At 51.3% G+C, this 23576-nt stretch overlaps 1 protein-coding gene across 1 annotated transcript in view; it reads right to left on the minus strand.

Moving 5' to 3' along the window:
* The window catches only part of wdr46 (WD repeat domain 46), a 30756-nt gene extending 13554 nt beyond the window's left edge, over window positions 1-17202 (minus strand). Inside the window, exons 1-4 of the mRNA XM_087979789.1 lie at window positions 17148-17202; window positions 11690-11878; window positions 4612-4692; window positions 135-247 (exon numbers count right to left, since the gene is read on the minus strand). Coding sequence (XP_087835915.1) covers window positions 135-247; window positions 4612-4692; window positions 11690-11878; window positions 17148-17180 — 416 coding nt within the window. The 5' untranslated portion in view covers window positions 17181-17202. The remainder of the gene's footprint in view (window positions 1-134; window positions 248-4611; window positions 4693-11689; window positions 11879-17147) is intronic.
* Between the last annotated feature and the right edge of the window lie 6374 nt (window positions 17203-23576).

Below are 23576 nucleotides of genomic sequence, written 5' to 3' on the forward strand. Positions count from 1 at the left end.
ACCCTCCGACAGTGCGGGCACTCCCTCAGCGCTGACCCCTCCGACAGTGCGGCACTCCCCTCAGCACTGACCCTCCGACAGTGCCTGCTTCCCCCAGCGGTGTCCCCCCCTGCCCCGGCCTCCCTGTCCTTAACCAGCATCCTCCGGGAGCAGCAGCTCGAAGCGTGCGGCCTGTCTCGCTGCTGCCTTCGACCGGTCCCCCCAGGATCCTGAGGTGATTCTTCACCTTCCGACTGGTAATCCTCCCCTGCACCAGATTACAGTGAGCTCAGAGAGTGAGGGGTGTACAGGAAGGGGGCGCTCTCTCCCACACACCCACACCCGCAGAGTGAGGGGTGTACAGGGAGGGGGCGCTCTCTCCCACATCCCCCCCTACCCAGAGTGAGGGGTGGACAGGGAGGGGTGCGCTCTCCCACACCCCCCCCCAGAGTGAGGGGTGTACAGGGAGGGGGGCGCTCTCTCACTCCCCCCCACACCCCCCCCCTACCCCAGAGTGAGGGGTGTACAGGGAGGGGGCGCTCTCTCCCCCCCCACACGCCCCCCTACCCAGAGTGAGGGGTGGTACAGAGAGGGGGGCGCTCTCTCCCCCCCCCACACGCCCCCCTACCCAGAGTGAGGGGTGTACAGGGAGGGGGCGCTCTCTCCCCCCCCACACCCCCCCCCCTACCCAGAGTGAGGGGTGTACAGGGAGGGGGGGCGCTCGTCTCCCCCCCCCCACACGCCCCCCTACCCAGAGTGAGGGGTGTACAGAGAGGGGGGCGCTCATCTCCCCCCCCCACACCCCCCCCCCTACCCAGAGTGAGGGGTGTACAGGGAGGGGGGCGCTCTCCCACACCCCCCCCCCAGAGTGAGGGGTGTACAGGGAGGGGGGCGCTCTCTCCCCCCCCTACCCAGAGTGAGGGGTGTACAGGGAGGGGGCGCTCTCTCCCCCCCACACCCCCCCCCCCCAGAGTGTGGGGTGTACAGGGAGGGGGCGCTCTCCCACACCCCCCCCTACCCAGAGTGAGGGGTGTACAGGGAGGGGGCGCTCTCTCTCCCACACCCTAAGACCATAAGACATAGGAGTGGAAGTATGGCCATTTCGGCCCATCGAGTCCACTCCGCCATTCAATCATGGCTGATGCGCATTTCAGCTCCACTTACCAGCGTTCTCCCCGTAGCCCTTAATTCCTCTAGACAACAAGAATCTATCAATCTCGGCCTTGAAGACATTTAGCGTCCCGGCTTCCAATGCACTCCGTGGCAATGAATTCCACAGGCCCACCACTCTCTGGCTGAAGAAATGTCTCCGCATTTCTGTTCTGAAATGACCCCCTCTAATTCTAAGGCTGGTGTCCACGGGTCCTAGTCTCCTCGTTTAACTGAAACAATTTCCTAGCATCCACCTTTTCCAAGCCATGTATTATTTTGTACGTCTCTATTAAGTCTCTCCCTTAATCTTCTAAACTCCAACGAATACAATCCCAGTATCCTCAGCCGTTCCTCATATGTTAAAGATTGAAGAAAGCATAGGTCGGCAGATTTTGGAAAAGTGTGAATGTAGTAGGGATGTTGTAATGAGTGACTTTAACTTTCCCAATATTGATTGGAACCTCCTTTGAGCAGATGGTTTGGAAGGAGCTGGTTTTTGTAAGGTGTGTTCAGGAGCGTTTCCTAACTCAGTACATTGACAGGCCGACGAGGGGAGAGGCCATTTTGAATTGAGTGCTCAGTAATGAGCCGGGGCAGGTGTCAGATCTTGTGGTGGGAGAGCATTTTGGTGATAGTGACCACAACTGCCTCACGTTCTCCATAGCTATGGAGAAGGAGAGGATTAGGCAAAATGGGGAGGACATTTAATTGGGAAAAGGAAACTATGATGCTATCAGACATGAGTTGGGAAGTGTGGACTGGGAGCAATTGTCCCATGGAAAGGGCACTATAGACATGTGGAGACTGTTTAAGGAACAGTTGTTGCGAGTGATGCATAAATGTGTCCCTCTGAGACAGGCAAGAAGGGGTAAGATAAAGGAACCTTGGATGGACGAGAGCTGTGGAGGTTCTCGTCAAAAGGAAGAAGGTAGTTTACATAAGGTGGAGGAAGCTAGGGTCAAGCTCAGCTCTAGAGGATTACAGGCAGGCGAGGAAGGAGCTCAAAAATGGTCTGAGGAGAGCCAGGAGGGGGCACGAGAAAGGCTTGGCAGGAAGGATTAGGGGAGAATCCAAAGGCATTTTACACGTATGTGAGGAATAAGAGAATGATCAAAGAAAGAGTTGGGCTGATCAGGGATAGCATGGGGAACTTGTGTATAGAGTCTGAGGAGGTAGGGGAAGCCCCTAAATGAGGTTTTTGCTTCTGTCTTTACTAAAGAAAAGGACCTTGTAGTGAATGAAACCCATTGAGGATCAGGTAAGCATGCTGGAACGGATAGAGACTGAGGAAGCTGATGAGCTGAAAATTTGACAAACATTAAGATTGACATTTTGACAAACATTAAGATTGACAAGTCACCAGGGCCAGACCAGATTTGTCCTCGGCTGCTTTGGGAAGCGAGAAATGTGATTGTTTCGCCGCTTGCGAAGATCTTTGCATCCTCACTCTCCACCAGAGTCGTACCTGAGGACTGGAGGGAGGCAAATGTAATTCCTCTCTTCAAGAAAAGAAATAGTGAAATCCCCGGCAGTACTGACTAGTCAGTCTCACGTATGTCGTCTGCAAGGTGTTAGAAAGGATTCTGAGGGATAGGATTTATGACCATCTGGAAGAGCATGGCTTGATTAAATGCAGTCAGCACGGCTTTGTGAGGGGCAAATTTTACCTCACAAATCTTACTGAGTTCTTTGAGGATGTTACTAGACAAGTTGTTGAGGGTCGAGTGGTGGATGTGGTGTATCTGGACTTCAGCAAGGCATTTGATAAGGCTCCCCATGGTAGACTCGTTCAGAAGGTCAGGAGGAATAGGATACAGGGAAATTTAGCTGTCTGGATACAGAATTGGCTGATCAACAGAAGACAGCGAGTGGTAGTGGAAGGAAAGTATTCTGCCTTGAAGTCAGTGGTGAGTGGTGTTCCACAGGGCTCTGTTCTTGGGCCTCTACTGTTTGTAATTTTTATTAATGACTTGGATGAGGAGATTGAAGGATGGGTCAGCAAGTTTGCAGACGACACAAAGGTTGGAACTGTCGTTGACAGTATAGAGGGGCTGTTGTAGGCTGCAGCGGGACATTGACAGGATGCAGAGATGGGCTGAGAGGTGGCAGATGGAGTTCAACCTGGATAACTGCAAAGTGATGCATTTTGGAAGGTCGAACTTGAAAGTTGAGTACAGGATTAAAGACAGGATTCTTGGTAGTGTGGAGGAACAGAGGGATCTTGGGGTGCAGGTACATAGATCCCTTAAAATTGCCACCCAAGTGGACAGGGTTGTTAAGAGAGCATATGGTGTTTTGGCTTTCATTAACAGGGGGATTGAGTTTAAGAGCCGTGAGATCTTTGGTTAGACCGCACTTGGAATACTGTGTCCAGTTCTGGTCGCCCTATTATAGGAAAGATGTGGATGCTTTGGAGAGGGTTCAGAGGAGGTTTACCAGGATGCAGCCTGGAATGGAGGGCTTATCTTACGAAGAGAGGTTGACTGAGCTCGGATTTTTTTCATTGGAAAAAAGGAAGAGAGGGGACCTAATTGAGGTGTACAAGATAATGAGAGGCATAGATAGAGTTGATAGCCAGAGACTTTTTCCCAGGGCAGAAATTGTTAACACGAGTGGTCATAGTTTTAAGCTGTTTGGCGGAAAGTATAGTGGGGATGTCAGAGGCGGGTTCTTTACGCAGAGAGTTGTGAGAAGTGAGGTCATTGGGGATATTTAAGAGATTTCTGGACATGCATATGATCACAGAAATGTGAGGGTTCGTACATTAGGTTTACCTTACATGAGGATCAATGATCGGCACAACATTGTGGGCTGAAGGGCCTGTTCTGTGCTGTACTGTTCTATGTTCTATGATACTTTTGGAATATTGCATGCACCCCCCCCCCCCCAGAGTGAGGGGTGTACAGGGAGGGGGCGCTCTCTCCCACACCCCCCCCCTATCCAGAGTGAGGAGTGTACAGGGAGGGGGCGCTCTCCCACACCCCCCCCCCCCAGAGTGAGGGGTGTACAGGGAGGGGGCGCTCTCTTCTCCCCCCCCCCCCCCAGAGTGAGGAGTGTACAGGGAGGGGGTGCTCTCTCCCCGCCCCCCCCCCGCCCAGAGTGAGGAGTGTGCAGGGAGGGGGCGCTCTCTTCTCCCCCCCCCCCCCGAGTGAAGGGTGTACAGGGAGGGGGTGCTCCCCCCCCCCCCACGTGAGGGGTGTACAGGGAGGGGGCGCTCTCCCACATCCCCCCCCCCCAGAGTGAGGGGTGTACAGGGAGGCAGAGTACCCCCCCCCCCCCAGAGTGAGGGGTGTACAGGGAGGGGGTGCTCTCCCACACCCCCCCCCCCCCCCCCCCCCCCCCCCCCAGAGGAGGGTTGTACAGGGAGGCGGAGTTCCTCAGTGCGATCCCTGGAGATTGGACAGTGATCACACAGAATGTGTCGTGATGACATGAACGCGCTCACTGTAATATCGCTGACACCCCCCGAGACATACTCACCACCTTCACGGATGCTCCTCGATTAAACTTCCTTATCAGTTCCTTCGGGATCGGGGCCGGTCCTGCAAAAGGATCCTCTCTCTGAGGGGTTGGTGGGAGGGCAGAGGAGGATGACAAAACGCAGGAATGACCGAGAAGGACTAACAGTGTCAGGGTAAGTTTATGGTAAACCCCCCCCCCCCCTCACACTCTCAGACAGTACACCCCAGACCCTAACCCGAGTGACCCTCCCCCTCCCCCACACTCTCAGACAGTACACCCCAGACCCTAACCCCTCGAGTGACCCTCCCCCCCCCACACTCTCAGACAGTACACCCCAGACCCTAACCCCTCGAGTGACCCTCCCCCCCCCCACACTCTCAGACAGTACACTCCAGACCCTAACCTCTCGAGTGACCCTCCCCCTCCCTACCCCCCCCACACTCTCAGACAGTACACCCCAGACCCTAACCCCCTCGAGTGACCCTCCCCCTCCCCCACACTCTCAGACAGTACACCCCAGACCCTAACCCCTCGAGTGACCCCTCCCCCCCCCCCACACTCTCAGACAGTACACCCCAGACCCTAACCCCTCGAGTGACCCTCCCCCCCCACACTCTCAGACAGTACACTCCAGACCCTAACCTCTCGAGTGACCCTCCCCCTCCCTACCCCCCCCCACACTCTCAGACAGTACACCCCAGATCCTAACCCCTCGAGTGACCCTCCCCCCTCCCTACCCCACACTCTCAGACAGTACACCCCAGACCCTAACCCTTTGAGTGACCCTCCCCCTCCCCCCCACACTGTCAGATGACTTTATCTTTATTCTATCCCTCTCGTTCTCAATCCACTCTCCAAGTGGAACAGATTCTCTCTCCCTGTCTCTCTCCTGTGACCGGATCCTTCTGACTTTGTAAACCTCTGTTACATTTCCTGCTGACCTCGCGCTAACCATTTGATGCAGTGAACGGAGATTGCTCACCACTGAGGCTCTCCCTGATAATCTCTGCTTCACTGTCTCAGACGCCCTCAGATTCTCTCTATACCGACACACTACACAGGGCTCCAGCTGAGGCTGACCCAGCTTCTTACTCACAGGCCAGGAATGTACCGGCTAGTCAAGTGGGCCACACCATCAGTGTCCAAACATACACAGTCACGATTGGAAACACAATGCAGCCCGTTTACCATCACTGTTATAACTTTATCGTCAGCGGAAATCACTAACATCCCAGCACTCTCACTCACTCCCTCCCTCGGCTGACTCCTCAGCAAACACCAACAGGGTTTCAGGTGTATAATTTTTGCCAGTTTATCAAGAAATTAACAAAATACCGATTTAAAGAAAGATTGCTGTCTTTCATCAACTTTAAACATCAGCCCTTGCTCTTGGACTCTGTGCCCCTGTTAATAAACCCGAGGACACTGTGTGCTTTATTCACTGCCCCCTCTCCCTGTCCCACCACCTTCAATGATCTGTGCACGTTTACCCCCAGCTCCTGCCCCAGCCTCTTTAGAATTATAGCCCTTATTTTATATCATCTCTCAAAAGTTTTTCCAATCATCGTTTTATACAGACTGACCCCTGACCCTGGACTGACCCCGGACTCCAGACTGACCCCAATCCTGGACTGACCCTTGACCCCAGACCGATACCCCGACCTATCGTCCCCGACCCTAGACTGACACTCCTGACCCCAGACCGATCCCCCTTGACCCCCAGACCAATCCCCCCCTGGACCCCCAGGGCGACCCCCACCATGACCCCAGACTGATCCTCCCTGACCCCAAACCGACCCCCTCTTGACCCCAGACCAAATCCCCCCGACCCAAGACCGAGCCCCCCCGATCCAGACCGATCCTCCCTGACCCTCAGACCCAGCTCCCACGACCCACAGACCGATCCCCCCCCCCCCGACTCCCCAAACCGATCCCCCCCCCGACCCCAGACCGATGCCCCCCGATCCCCAGACCGATCCCCCCCGACCCCCAGACCGATCCCCCCCCGACCCCAGACCGATCCCCCCCCGACCCCAGACCGATCCCCCCCGACCCCAGACCGATCCCCCCCCGACCCCAGACCGATCCCCCCCCGACCCCAGACCGATGCCCCCCGATCCCCAGACCGATCCCCCCCCCGACCCCCAGACCGATCCCCCCCCGACCCCAGACCGATCCCCCCCCGACCCAGACCGATCCCCCCGACCCCAGACCGATCCCCCCCCGACCCCAGACCGATCCCCCCCCGACCCCAGACCGATCCCCCCCCGACCCCCAGACCGATCCCCCCCGACCGATCCCCCCCGACCCCAGACCGATCCCCCCCGACCCCAGACCGATCCCCCCCGACCCCAGACCGAACCCCCCCCCCGACCCCAGACCGATCCCCCCCCCGACCCCCAGACCGAGCTCCCCCGACCCCAGACCGAGCTCCACGACCCCAGACCGAGCTCCCCCGACCCCAGACCGATCCTCCCCGACCCCCAGACCGATCCCCCCCCGACCCCAGACCGATCCACCCGACCCCCAGACCGATCCTCCCCGACCCCCAGACCGATCCCCCCCCGACCCCAGACCGATCCCCCCAAGACCCCAGACCGATCCCCCCCCGACCCCAGACCGATCCCCCCCAAGACCCCAGACCGATCCCCCCCGACCCCAGACCGATCCACCCCCGACCCCAGACCGATCCCCCCCCGACCCCCAGACCGATCCCCCCCGACCGATCCCCCCCCGACCCCAGACCGATCCCCCCGACCCCAGACCGATCCCCCCCGACCCCAGACCGAACCCCCCCCCGACCCCAGACCGATCCCCCCCGACCCCCAGACCGAGCTCCCCCGACCCAGACCGAGCTCCCACGACCCCAGACCGAGCTCCCCCGACCCCAGACCGATCCTCCCCGACCCCCAGACCGATCCCCCCCGACCCCAGACCGATCCACCCGACCCCCAGACCGATCCTCCCCGACCCCCAGACCGATCCCCCCCCGACCCCAGACCGATCCCCCCAAGACCCCAGAGACCGATCCCCCCCCGACCCCAGACCGATCCCCCCAAGACCCCAGACCGATCCCCCCCCGACCCCAGACCGATCCACCCCCGACCGCAGACCGATCCTCCCTGACCCCAGACCGATCCTCCCCGACCCCCAGACCGAGCACCCCCGACCCCCAGACCGAGCACCCCCGACCCCCAGACCGAGCTCCCCCGACCCCCAGACCGAGCTCCCCCGACCCCCAGACCGAGCACCCCCAACCCCAGACCGATCCCCCCTGACCCCCAGACCGAGCTCCCCCCGACCCCAGACCGATCCCCCCCGACCCCAGACCGATCCCCCCCCGACCCCAGACCGATCCCCCCCCGACCCCAGACCGATCCCCCCCCGACCCCCAGACCGATCCCCCCGACCGATCCCCCCCCGACCCCAGACCGATCCCCCCCGACCCCAGACCGATCCCCCCCGACCCCAGACCGAACCCCCCCCCGACCCCAGACCGATCCCCCCCCGACCCCCAGACCGAGCTCCCCCGACCCAGACCGAGCTCCCACGACCCCAGACCGAGCTCCCCCGACCCCAGACCGATCCTCCCCGACCCCCAGACCGATCCCCCCCGACCCCAGACCGATCCACCCGACCCCCAGACCGATCCTCCCCGACCCCCAGACCGATCCCCCCCGACCCCAGACCGATCCCCCAAGACCCCAGACCGATCCCCCCCCGACCCCAGACCGATCCCCCCCAAGACCCCAGACCGATCCCCCCCCGACCCCCAGACCGATCCACCCCCGACCGCAGACCGATCCTCCCTGACCCCCAGACCGATCCTCCCCGACCCCCAGACCGAGCACCCCCGACCCCCAGACGAGCACCCCGACCCCCAGACCGAGCTCCCCCGACCCCCAGACCGAGCTCCCCCGACCCCCAGACCGAGCACCCCCAACCCCAGACCGATCCCCCCTGACCCCCAGACCGAGCTCCCCCGACCCCCAGACCGAGCACCCCCGACCCCCAGACCGAGCACCCCCGACCCCCAGACCGAGCACCCCCGACCCCCAGACCGAGCACCCCCGACCCCCAGACCGAGCACCCCCGACCCCCAGACCGAGCACCCCCGACCCCCAGACCGAGCACCCCCGACCCCCAGACCGAGCACCCCCGACCCCCAGACCGAGCACCCCCGACCCCAGACCGAGCACCCCCCGACCCCCAGACCGAGCACCCCCGACCCCCAGACCGAGCTCCCCCGACCCCCAGACCGAGCTCCCCCGACCCCCAGACCGAGCTCCCCCGACCCCAGACCGAGCTCCCCCGACCCCAGACCGATCCTCCCTGACCCCCAGACCGATCCCCCCCGACCCCAGACCGATCCTCCCTGACCCCCAGACCGATCACCCCTGACCCCAGACCGAGTCCCCCCGACCCCCAGACCGAGCTCCCCCGACCCCAGACCGATCCTCCCTGACCCCCAGACCGATCCCCCCCGACCCCCAGACCGATCCCCCCGACCCCCAGACCGATCCTCCCTGACCCCCAGACCGATCACCCCTGACCCCCAGACCGAGTCCCCCCCGACCCCCAGACCGAGCTCCCCCGACCCCAGACCGATCCTCCCTGACCCCCAGACCGATCCCCCCCGACCCCAGACCGATCCTCCCTGACCCCCAGACCGATCACCCCTGACCCCCAGACCGAGTCCCCCCCCGACCCCCAGACCGAGCTCCCCCGACCCCAGACCGATCCTCCCTGACCCCCAGACCGATCCCCCCGACCCCCAGACCGATCCCCCCCGACCCCCAGACCGATCCTCCCTGACCCCCAGACCGATCACCCCTGACCCCCAGACCGATCACCCCTGACCCCCAGACTGAGTCCCCCCCGACCCCCAGACCGAGCTCCCCCGACCCCAGACCGATCCTCCCTGACCCCCAGACCGATCCCCCCCGACCCCCAGACCGATCCTCCCTGACCCCCAGACCGAGTCCCCCCCGACCCCAGACCGAGCTCCCCCGACCCCAGACCGATCCTCCCTGACCCCCAGACCGATCACCCCTGACCCCCAGACCGATCACCCCTGACCCCCAGACCGATCCCCCCCCGACCCCAGACCGATCCCCCCCCGACCCCAGACCGATCCCCCCCGACCGATCCCCCCCCGACCCCAGACCGATCCCCCCCCCGACCCCAGACCGATCCCCCCCGACCCCAGACCGATCCCCCCCCCGACCCCAGACCGATCCCCCCTGACCCCAGACCGAGCTCCCCCGACCCCAGACCGAGCTCCCACGACCCCAGACCGAGCTCCCCCGACCCCAGACCGATCCTCCCCGACCCCCAGACCGATCCCCCCCGACCCCAGACCGATCCTCCCCGACCCCCAGACCGATCCCCCCCGACCCCAGACCGATCCACCCGACCCCCAGACCGATCCTCCCCGACCCCCAGACCGATCCCCCCCCGACCCCAGACCGATCCCCCCAAGACCCCAGACCGATCCCCCCCGACCCCAGACCGATCCCCCCAAGACCCCAGACCGATCCCCCCCCGACCCCCAGACCGATCCACCCCCGACCGCAGACCGATCCTCCCTGACCCCCAGACCGATCCTCCCCGACCCCCAGACCGAGCACCCCCGACCCCCAGACCGATCACCCCTGACCCCCAGACCGAGCACCCCCGACCCCCAGACCGAGCACCCCCGACCCCCAGACCGAGCTCCCCCGACCCCCAGACCGAGCTCCCCCGACCCCCAGACCGAGCTCCCCCGACCCCAGACCGAGCTCCCCCGACCCCAGACCGAGCTCCCCCGACCCCAGACCGATCCTCCCTGACCCCCAGACCGATCCCCCCCGACCCCCAGACCGATCCTCCCTGACCCCCAGACCGATCACCCCTGACCCCAGACCGAGTCCCCCCGACCCCCAGACCGAGCTCCCCCGACCCCAGACCGATCCTCCCTGACCCCCAGACCGATCCCCCCCGACCCCCAGACGATCCCCCCCGACCCCAGACCGAGTCCCCCCCGACCGAGCTCCCCCGACCCCAGACCGATCCTCCCTGACCCCCAGACCGATCCCCCCGACCCCCAGACCGATCCCCCCCGACCCCCAGACCGATCCTCCCTGACCCCCAGACCGATCACCCTGACCCCCAGACCGAGTCCCCCCCGACTCCCAGACCGAGCTCCCCCGACCCCAGACCGATCCTCCCTGACCCCAGACCGATCCCCCCCGACCCCCAGACCGATCCTCCCTGACCCCAGACCGATCACCCCTGACCCCCAGACCGAGTCCCCCCCGACCCCCAGACCGATCCTCCCTGACCCCCAGACCGATCACCCCTGACCCCCAGACCGATCCTCCCTGACCCCCAGACCGATCACCCTGACCCCCAGACCGAGTCCCCCCAGACCCCCAGACCGATCCTCCCTGACCCCCAGACCGATCCTCCCTGACCCCCAGACCGAGTCCCCCCCGACCCCCAGACCGATCCTCCCTGACCCCCAGACCGATCCCCCCTGACCCCCAGACCGATCCTCCCTGACCCCCAGACCGAGTCCCCCCCGACCCCAGACCGATCCTCCCCGACCCCAGACAGATCCACCCCCCGACCCATCCACCCCCGACCCCCAGACCGATCCACCCCGACCCCAGACCGATCCACCCCCGACCCCAGACCTATCCACCCCGACCCCAGACCTATCCACCCCCCGACCCCAGACCTATCCACCCCCCGACCCCAGACCTATCCACCCCCCGACCCAGACCTATCCACCCCCCGACCCCAGACCTATCCACCCCCGACCCCAGACCTATCCACCCCCCGACCCCAGACCTATCCACCCCCCGACCCCAGACCTATCCACCCCCCGACCCCAGACCGATCCACCCCCCGACCCAGACCGATCCACCCCCGACCCCAGACCGATCCACCCCGACCCCAGAGCTATTAACCCCCGACCCCAGACCTATCCACCCCCGACCCCAGACCTATCCCCCCGACCCCAGACCTATCCCCCCGACCCCAGACCGATCCCCCCACGACCCCAGACCGACCTCCGACCCCGGAAATGCGGAAGTGGGACCACTGTACTCACCCCTGAAAGCACCTTCTTCGCAGGGTCCTTCGTTGCTGGGCAATCCGTGTGTTTCCCTCTCCTGGCCCTCCGAGAGCCCGGCTTCCTCTGCGCCACCTTCACCCGCGCTGCTGCCTCAGTGCCCTTCACTGGAGCTGGTGCTGCATCTCCCATCGCCTCCTCTCCAGTTTCCCAGTACCTCTTCCTTTTCTAAATCGTAGGGGAAAGGGACAGGGCAGAGAGAGATGGTTAGAGGATAACGTGGGTGGGGGGTGGAACCCGACCCCTGGCAGAACTAGTCAGCACGGTGACTCAGCGGCTAGCACTGCTGCCTCACAGCACCAGGGACCCGGGTTCGATTCCAGCCTCGGGCAGGTGTCTGTGTCGGGTTTGCACATTCTCCCCTGTGTCTGTGAGGGGTTTCCTCCGGGGATTCCAGTTTCTTCCCAGAGTCGAAAGATGTGTAGGTTAGGGTGGATTGGCCATGGGGATTTGTCCCATAGTGTCCAGGGATGTGTAGGTTAGGGTGGATTGGCCATGGGAAATTGTCCCATAGTTTCCCAGGGATGTGCAGGTTAGGGTGGATTGGCCATGGGAAATTGTCCCATAGTGTCCCAGGGATGTGCAGGTTAGGGTGGATTGGCCATGGGGATTTGTCCCATAGTGTCAAGAGATGTGCAGGTTAGGGTGGATTGGCCATGGGAAATTGTCCCATAGTGTCCAGGGATGTGCAGGTTAGGGTTGATTGGCCATGGGAAATTGTCCCATAGTGTCCAGGGATGTGTAGATTAGGGTGGATTGGCCATGGGGAATTGTCCCATAGTGTCCAGGGATGTGTAGGTTAGGGTGGATTGGCCATGGGAAATTGTCTCATAGTGTCCAGGGAGGTGCAGGTTAGGGTGGATTGGCCATGGGAAATTGTCCCATAGTGCCCAGGAATGTGCACGTTAGGGTGGATTGGCCATGGGAAATTGTCCCATAGTGCCCAGGGATGTGCAGGTTAGGGTGGATTGACCATGGGGAATTGTCCCATAGTATCCCAGGGATGTGCAGGTTAGGGTGGATTGGCCATGGGAAATTGTCCCATAGTGTCCCAGGGATGTAGAGGTTAAGGGGGATTGGCCATGGGAAATTGTCCCATAGTGTCCAGGGATGTGTAGGTTAGGGTGGATTGGCCATGGGGAATTGTCCCATAGTGTCCCAGGGATGTAGAGGTTAAGGGGGATTGACCATGGGAAATTGTCCCATAGTGTCCAGGGATGTGTAGGTTAGGGTGGATTGGCCATGGGCAATGCAGAGTCACAAGGATAGGGGTAGGGGTGAGTGACATGCTGTTTGGAGAGAATATTTGAAAGACCATGGGGTTTATTATTAATAACCAGGGTGTTTACTGCTATTAGAGCTTAAAAATGTGTTGCTGGAAATGCGCAGCAGGTCAGGCAGCATGAAAGGAGCAGGAGAATTGACATTTCGGGCATAAGCCCTTCTATGCAAGGTCAGTCGATTCTGTAGGCAGGTGCTGAGGAAGGAGATGTGGCTGTGGTAGCGAGTCTGGTTGAGGACGTGGCTGAAGAGCTTCTGGGCAGAGGAGATGACCTGGGGGGTGCAGTGAGAGAGGGACTCACTGAGATCCTTGTAGAGGGAGGAGGAGAGCTTCTTCAAGGAAGGCATCCTTGTAAGAGGTTTCGCAGTAGGTTAAAATCAACGAGGAGAAAGTGAGGACTGCAGATGCTGGAGACCAGAGCTTAAAAATGTGTTGCTGGAAAAGTGCAGCAGGTCAGGCAGCATCCAAGGAGCAGGAGAATCGACGTTTCGGGCATAAGCCCTTCTTCAGGAAGCCCTTCTTCTCCTCAATTCCTGAAGAAGGGCTTATGCCCGAAACGTCGATTCTCCTGTTCCTTGGATGCTGCCTGACCTGTTGCGCTTTTCCAGCAACACATTTTTCAGCTCTGACCTCCAGCATCTGCAGTCCTCACTTTCTCCTTAATGTCAGCGAGTCCACTACTGTTGCAGGCAGGCCATTCCATGCCCCTACTACTCTGAGTGAAGAAAGTACCCTTGATATCTGTCCTAAATCTATCACCCCTCAATTTAAAGCTCTGCCCCCTCGTGTTAGCCTTCAACATCTGAGGAAAAAGGCTCGCACTGTCCACCCTATCTAACCCTCTGAATACCCTGTACGTCGCGATTAAGTCCTCTCTCAACCTTCTTCTCTCCAATGAAAACAGCCTCAAGTCCCTCAGCCTTTCCTTGTAAGACCACCCCTCCATACCAGGCAATATTCTAGTAAATCTCCTCTGCACCCTTTCCAAAGCTTCCACATCCTTCCTATAACGATAGACTTGGGTTTGTTCTCAATGTAAAGAAGGCGGCTAAGAGGGATTTGATAGAGACATACAAGATGATCAGAGGATTAGATAGGGTAGACAGTGAAAGTCTTTTTCCGAGGATGACAACGTCAGCTTGTACGAGGGGGCATAGCTACAAATTGAGGGATGATAGCTTTCAGACAGAAATATGCACAGCACATAAAGGGGCAACGATGAGAAGGGGTGTAGTCAACGCAGGGCTGAGGGTGTTGTGCAGGATACACAAGAAAGTAAATGGGCCACTGCTGCTTGTCATTTTTATAAATGATCTGGATGTGGGCATGGAAGGATGGATTAGTAAATTTGCGGATGACACTAAGGTAGGCAGAGTTGTGGATAGTGCCAAGGGATGCTGTGGGTCAGAGGCAGGTTCTTAACCCAGAGAGTGGTAAGGGCATAGAATGTCCTACCTGCGAATGTAGTCAACTCAACCATATTAGGGAGATTTAAATAATCCTTAGATAAGCACATGGATGACGATGGGACAGTGCAGAGGGACGAGCTGAGAATAGTTCACAGGTCGGCGCAACATCGAGGGCCGAAGGGCCTGTTCTGCCCCGTATTGTTCTATGTTCTAGAGAGGGGCTCAGGTTGGGGAGCAAGCTCCCGTGGGAGGTTTCGGGGCCTGGCACCGATGGGGAACTCCATCTGAACAGGGCACAGCTCGGACAGGAGAGCTTCACCCGTCTGAGCCCCATCGACACCGTGACCACAGCCGAGCACTACATGAAGCTTCTCGATGGCTTTGCCCGTGAGCTGGAGCTTCTCCAAGGAGACATGTGGGACTTGTTCTCCCAGAATCACCTCTGAAACCCTTTCCAAAGCTTCCACATCCTTCCTCTAATGCGGTGACCAGAACTACACGCAATACTCCAAATGCAGCCACACCAGAGTTTTCTACACTTGCAGCATAACCTCATGCCTCTGAAACTCAATCCCACCAGTACCTGGACTACACCTCCTCCCACCCTGCCCCCTGTAAAAACGCCATCCCATTCTCCCAATTCCTTCGTCTCCGCCGCATCTGCTCCCAGGAAGACCAGTTCCAATACCGTACAACCCAGATGGCCTCCTTCTTCAAGGACCGCAATTTCCTCCCCGACGTGATCGACGATGCCCTCCACCGCATCTCTTCCACTTCCCGCTCCTCCGCCCTTGAGCCCCGCCCCTCCAACCGCCACCAGGACAGAACCCCACTGGTCCTCACCTACCACCCCACCAATCTCCATGTACAGCGCATCATCCGCCGTCACTTCCGCCACCTCCAAACGGACCCCACCACCAAGGATATATTTCCCTCCCCTCCCCTATCAGCATTCCGTAAAGACCACTCCCTCCGTGATCCCTCGTCAGATCCACACCCCCCACCGACCCAACCTCCACTCCCGGCACCTTCCCCTGCAACCGCAGGAGGTGCAAGACTTGCGCCCACACCTCCCCCCTCACCTTCCTCCAAGGCCCCAAAGGAAACTTCCATATCCGCCACAGATTCACCTGCACCTCCACACACATCATCTATTGCATCCTCTGCACCCGATGTGGCCTCCTCTATATTGGGGAGACAAGCCGCCTACTTGCGGAGCGTTTCAGAGAACACCTCTGGGACACCTGGACCAACCAACCCAACCACCCTGTAGCTCAACATTTCAATTCCCCCTCCCACTCCACCAAGGATATGCAGGTCTTTGGACTCCTCCATCGTCAGACCACAACAAAACGACGGTTGGAGGAAGAGCACCTCATCTTCCGGCTAGGAACCCTCCAACCACAAGGGATGAACTCGGATTTCACCAGTTTCCTCATTTCCTCTCCCCCCAGCCTGTCTCAGTCAAATCCATCAAATTCAGCACCGCCTTCCTAACCTGAGATCTTCTTCCCGACCTCTCCGCCCCCACCCCAGTCTGACCTATCACCCTCACCTTGACCTCTTTCCACCTATCACATTTCCGACGCCCCTCTCCCAAGTCCCTCCTCCCTACCTTTTATCTTAGCCTGCTGGACAAACTTTCCTCATTCCTGAAGAAGGGCTTATGCCCAAAACGTCGATTCTCCTGTTCCCTGGATGCTGCCTGACCTGCTGCGCTTTTCCAGCAACACATTTCCATCTCTGATCTCCAGCATCTGCAGCCCTCATTTTCTTCCCACCAGTAAATGCCAACGCAGCCTTTACCTTCTTAACAAACCTGTCAACCCAGTGGCAACTTTCAGAGATCTATGTACCTGGACACCGAGATCTCTCTGTTCATCTAGATTTCTACCATTAGCCCAGTACTCTGCATTCCCGTTACTTGTTCTAAAGTGAACCACTTCACACGCTTCCACATTAAACTGCACTAGCCCCTGCCCAGCCCCAGCCCAGCTCACCCCAGCCCCACCCCAGCCCAGCCCCCCCTACCCCAGCCCCAGCCCCACCCCCCCCAGCCCTAGCCCCAGCCCCACCCCCCCCAGCCCTAGCCCCAGCCCCACCCCCCCACCCCAGCCCCAGCCACCCCACCCCCAGCTCCCCCCCACCCCAGCCCCAGCACCACCCCCCCCCACCCCCAGCTCCCCTCCCCTCACCCCAGCCCCACCCCCCCCCCAGCTCCCCCCCCAGCCCCACCCCAGCCCAGCCCCCCCTACCCCAGCCCCAGCCCCACCCCCCCCAGCCCTAGCCCCAGCCCCACCCCCCCCCAGCCCTAGCCCCAGCCCCACCCCCCCACCCCACCCCCAGCTCCCCCCCACCCCAGCCCCAGCACCACCCCCCCCACCCCCAGCTCCCCTCCCCTCACCCCAGCCCCACCCCCCCACCCCACCCCCAGCTCCCCCCCACCCCAGCCCCAGCACCACCCCCCCCACCCCCAGCTCCCCTCCCCTCACCCCAGCCCCACCCCCCCACCCCACCCCCAGCTCCCCCCCACCCCAGCCCCAGCACCACCCCCCCCACCCCCAGCTCCCCTCCCCTCACCCCAGCCCCGCTCCCCCCAGCCCCTTACCCATGTCCGTGTGTGACCTACATCCCCCGGGACGTGCCTCAGGTTCCCGAACCCGCCCAGATCCAATAAACACAACAACAGTCACCGCCAGGTTTGTTTTTGCGGCAATATCACTTTTTAAACAAATCCCTCTCTCACCTGCGATGTGCTGCTGCTGCTGGGCGCCGCCATCTTGCTGACCGTCAACCCGGAAGCTCTGCCTGTGGGGCGCGGCTGCTTCACCTACTTCCGGCCGCAGGTGGCGATGTCGGTGGAGGGCGCGGCTGCTTCACCTACTTCCGGCCGCAGGTGGCGATGTCGGTGGAGGGCGCGTCTTTCCCAATGGACCAGAACTGGTCCTCATCAATAATCCACATTAGATAATCAATACTCATATTAAACAATTATAATCCACATTAGATAATCAATAATCATATTAAACAATTATAATCCACATTAGATAATCAATACTCATATTAAACAATTATAATCCACATTAGATAATCAATACTCATATTAAACAATTAATAATCCACATTAGATAATCAATAATCATATTAAACAATTATAATCCACATTAGATAATCAATACCCATATTAAACAATTATAATCCACATTAGATAATCAATACTCATATTAAACAATTATAATCCACATTAGATAATCAATACTCATATTAAACAATTATAATCCACATTAGATAATCAATACTCATATTAAACAATTATAATCCACATTAGATAATCAATACTCCTATTAAACAATTATAATCCACATTAGATAATCAATAATCATATTAAACAATTATAATCCACATTAGATAATCAATACTCATATTAGACAATTATAATCCACATTAGATAATCAATAATCATATTAAACAATTATAATCCACATTAGATAATCAATAATCATATTAAAGAATTATAATCCACATTAGATAATCAATAATCATATTAAACAATTATAATCCACATTAGATAATCAATACTCATATTAAACAATTATGATCCACATTAGATAATCAATAATCATATTAAACAATTATAATCCACATTAGATAATCAATAATCATATTAAACAATTATAATCCACATTAGATAATCAATAATCTTATTAAACAATTATAATCCACATTAGATAATCAATACTCATATTAAACAATTATAATCCATATTAGATAATCAATAATCATATTAAACAATTATAATCCACATTAGATAATCAATACTCATATTAAACAATTATAATCCATATAAGATAAAAAATAATCATATTAAACAATTAATAATCCATATTAAACAATCAATAATCCACATTAGATAATCAATAATCATATTAAACAATTATAATCCATATTAGATAAAAAATAATCATATTATACAATTAATAATCCATATTAAACAATCAATAATCCACATTAGATAATCAATAATCATATTAAACAATTAATAATCCACATTAGATAATCAATAATCATATTAAACAATTATAATCCATATTAGATAAAAAATAATCATATTATACAATTAATAATCCATATTAAACAATCAATAATCCACATTAGATAATCAGTAATCATATTAAACAATTAATAATCCATATTAGATAATCAATAATCATATTAAACAATTATAATCCATATTAGATAAAAATTAATCATATTAAACAATTAATAATTCATATTGGATAATCAATAATCAATATTAAACAATTGATACTCCACATTAGATAATCAAAAATCATATTAAACAATTAATAATCAATATTAAACAATTAATAATCCATATTACATAATCAATAACCATATTAAATAATTATAATCCATATTAAATAATAAATAATCATACTAAACAATTAATAATTCATTGTTGTATAATCAATAATCATATTAAACAATTAATAATCCATATTAAACAATCAATAATCCATATTAGATAATCAATAATCATATTAAACAATTAATAATCAATATTAAACAATTAATAATCCACATTGGATAATCAATAATCATATTTAACAATTATAATCCATATTAGATAATCAATAATCATATTAAACAATTAATAATCGATATTAATCAATTAATAATCCATATTAAACAATTAATAATCAATATTAAACAATTATAATCCACATTAGATAATCAGTAATCATATTAAACAATTAATAATCCACATTAGATAATCAGTAATCATATTAAAAAATTATAATCCATATTAGATTAAAAAAAATCATATTAAACAATTATAATCCACATTAGATAATCAATAATCATATTAAACAATTATAATCCACATTAGATAATCAATACTCACATTAAACAATTAATAATCCACATTAGATAATCAATAATCATATTAAACAATTATAATCCACATTAGATAATCAATAATCATATTAAAGAATTATAATCCATATTAGATAATCAATACTCATATTAAACAATTATAATCCACATTAGATAATCAATAATCATATTAAACAATTATAATCCACATTAGATAATCAATACTCATATTAAACAATTATAATCCATATTAGATAATCAATAATCATATTAAATAATTATAATCCACATTAGATAATCAATACTCATATTAGACAATTATAATCCACATTAGATAATCAATAATCATATTAAACAATTATAATCCACATTAGATAATCAATACTCATATTAAACAATTATAATCCACATTAGATAATCAATAATCATAATAAACAATTATAATCCACATTAGATAATCAATAATCATGTTAAACAATTATAATCCACTTGCGATAAAAAATAATCATATTAAACAATTATAATCCATATTAGATAATCAATACTCATATTAAACAATTATAATCCATATTAGATAATCAATAATCGTATTAAACTATTAATAATCCATATTAGATAATCAATAATCATATTAAACAATTAATAATCCACATTAGATAATCAATACTCATATTAAACAATTATAATCCACATTAGACAATCAATAATCATATTAAACAATTAATAATCCATATTAAACAATCAATAATCATACTAAACAATTAATAATCCACATTAGATAATCAATACTCATATTAAACAATTATAATCCATATTAGATAATCAATAATCATATTAAGCAATTAATAATCCGTATTAAACAATTATAATCCATATTAGATAATCAATAATCATATTAAACAATTATAAGGCATATTAGATAAAAAATAATCATATTAAACAATTAATAATCCATATTAAACAATCAACAATCCACATTAGATAATCAGTACTTATGTTCAACAATTAATAATCCATATTAGATAATCAATAATTATATTAAACAATTATAATCCATATAAGATAAAAAATAATCATATTAAACAATTAATAATCCATATTAAACAATCAATAATCCACATTAGATAATCAATAATCATATTAAACAATTAATAATCCACATTAGATAATCAATAATCATATTAAACAATTATAATCCATATTAGCTAAAAAATAATCATATTATACAATTAATAATCCATATTAAACAATCAATAATCCACATTAGATAATCAGTAATCATATTAAACAATTAATAATCCATATTAGATAATCAATAATCATATTAAACAATTATAATCCATATTAGATAAAAATTAATCATATTAAACAATTAATAATTCATATTAGATAATCAATAATCAATATTAAACAATTAATAATCCACATTAGATAATCAAAAATCATATTAAACAATTAATAATCAATATTAAACAATTAATAATCCATATTACATAATCAATAACCATATTAAATAATTATAATCCATATTAAATAATAAATAATCATATTAAACAATTAATAATTCATTGTTGTATAATCAATAATCATATTAAACAATTAATAATCCATATTAAACAATCAATAATCCATATTAGATAATCAATAATCATATTAAACAATTAATAATCAATATTAAACAATTAATAATCCACATTAGATAATCAATAATCATATTTAACAATTATAATCCATATTAGATAATCAATAATCATATTAAACAATTAATAATCGATATTAATCAATTAATAATCCATATTAAACAATTAATAATCAATATTAAACAATTAACAATCCACATCAGACAATCAATAATCATATTAAACAGTTATAATCCATATTAAATAATAAATAATCAATATTAAACAATTAATAATCAATATTAAACAATTAATAATCCACATTAGATAATCAATAATCAATATTAAACAATTATAATCTGTATTAGATAATCAATAATCAATATTAAACAATTAATAATCCATATTAAACAATTAATAATCCACATTAGACAATCAATAATCATATTAAACAATTAATAATTCATATTGGATAATCAATAATCAATATTAAACAATTAATAACCATATTAAACAATTAATAATTCATATTAAACAATTAATAATCCACATTAGATAATCAATAATCAATATTAAACAAATAATAATCATATTAAACAACTAATAATTCATATTAAACAATTAATAATCCACATTAGATAATCAATTATCAATATTAAACAATTAATTATCAATATTAAACAATTAATAATCCATATTTGATAATCAATAATCATAATTAAACAATTAATAATTCATATTAAACAATTAATAATCCATATTAGATAATCAAAAATCAATATTAAACAGTCAATAATTCATATTAAATGATCAGCATTAAATTATCAATTTAATGCTGATAATTTTATAATCAATAACTTTACTAATGATCTTATTATTGTGGAGATTAGAAATGTTGTTTTTGCAGGTGGGGAAGGGAAGGGGAACATTGTACAAACGGTCGGGGAATTCTTGTAGCATGTAGCATGTAGCATGTAGCATGTAGCATGTAGCATGTAGCATGTAGCATGTAGCATAATTAAGGCTCAGACTTTAATGGATATAGAGGGTCTTTTAAAGAAAATAGTTTTAAGCTAGGAAATAACTATGAAGGCTTGTAGCTGACCACAAAAAGAAGCAGCAGGGGCATTTCACAATAAAGCTTATCGTATGTTAGGAGAAACTGGATAAAAGAACGAGCTGTAACAAACAAGGAACAAAGAATGTAGACAATGACAGCAGGATGGCCAGATAAGGAAATAACTAACACGTGAGGTAATCAACTTATAATAGGATGGGAAAAGGGAGGCGTGATTCCGCAACTTGTAAACTAAATAAGAATGCTAACAGGCTCTGTTTTGGCGCGCATTTCTGCTTGATTGCAGAAGTGTCCGGTACTTGCAAGGCTGTAATAAATTGTTCTTGTTTCCAAGGCTTTGTCTCAGGCTGATTGATTTGTGAGTGAGTTCTGTTTCTCACAACTGGGGGCCTCGTTCGGGATCCAAAACTCCGACCGCTCGACACACTTGGGGCGACCGGGAAGGTGCACCTCACCGATTTCGGTGATCTCCGACTCCTTTGCGTGTCATTCGCGGTTTGGGCAAGTACGATCCGGACTGGGAGACCCTGGAAACAAGGTGGGCAGACGCGGCGGGTTCGGTCGGGCAACTCTTGTGCACAAGACCCGGGTAGGGAAAGGTCTTAAAGGATATATCCAGGCAACCGGGGGCAGCGGTATTTGCTGCAAGAATTGCCACAGGACGGGGCGCACCGAAACGACCAGGTAACTCTGTGCACAGACCAAGGTAAGAAGAGAGACCTTTAAGTATTGCCTTGGTGGTTGGGACGTACGAAAGTATGGGGAATTGGCAATATATAAAATAATGCATATGTCAATGGGAAACAATCCGTGTCAGAAGGGCTAGTAGCTGAAGGGCTACTGAGGGTGCACTTCGTAACTAACTTATGGCCAGACATCCAGAAAAATATTCAAAAGCTAGAGGAGTCATTGCGGGAAGCTCAAAGTGTCTGTGAGATATGGTGTCTGTGTGTGTGTGCGAGAGAGAGAGAGAGAGAGAGCTGTAGAGCGAATAGAAAGTTGAACCTCTTGTGATTCGGTTTGAATGCACATTTGTTTGTTGGTGATTGAATGTTTGTACTTTGTTCCCTGGAGCTTGAGATCCGGGACTGTTTTGAATCTGACTTCTATTATGGAAGCTTAACATGATTTCTTTTTAGGTTCAGGATTTTTCAGTGATTATGAAATAAAATATTAACTCCTGTTCTTTTTAAAGATCATGACTGCCTTACTGTCAGTTTCTAACGAATCTCTTTTATCCTGACATAAAGTGATTTATGGAGAACAGTTGAAGTCTCAAAAAAAGCATATAATTGGTCAGATTAATCGGACGAGTAAGGTGTCTAGTCAGGACCCTGAAGGGGGTGTGGAAGAAGGTGACACCAGACCTCGTTAACATTAATTAAATTAGCAACAATGGGAGGCACGGGGAGTTGCCTGTGGAACGATCGATCTGTAAATAACGTTAAAGGGGAATATATTCCGCCCAACAGTCCTTTAGGGAGAATGTTGGGAAATTGGGTACACAACTCCTGGACGTGGGAGAAAGATAAGGCTAAAATGATAAACTATTGTTGTTTCGTTTGGACTAAAGAAAGTATTAAGGAGCCTGGTATTTTTC

This window comes from Chiloscyllium plagiosum, unplaced genomic scaffold (genome assembly GCF_037043375.1).
Source record: "Chiloscyllium plagiosum isolate Xiang-an unplaced genomic scaffold, Cpla_swu_hap1 HiC_scaffold_35, whole genome shotgun sequence".
NCBI classification, from domain to species: Eukaryota; Metazoa; Chordata; class Chondrichthyes; order Orectolobiformes; family Hemiscylliidae; genus Chiloscyllium; species Chiloscyllium plagiosum.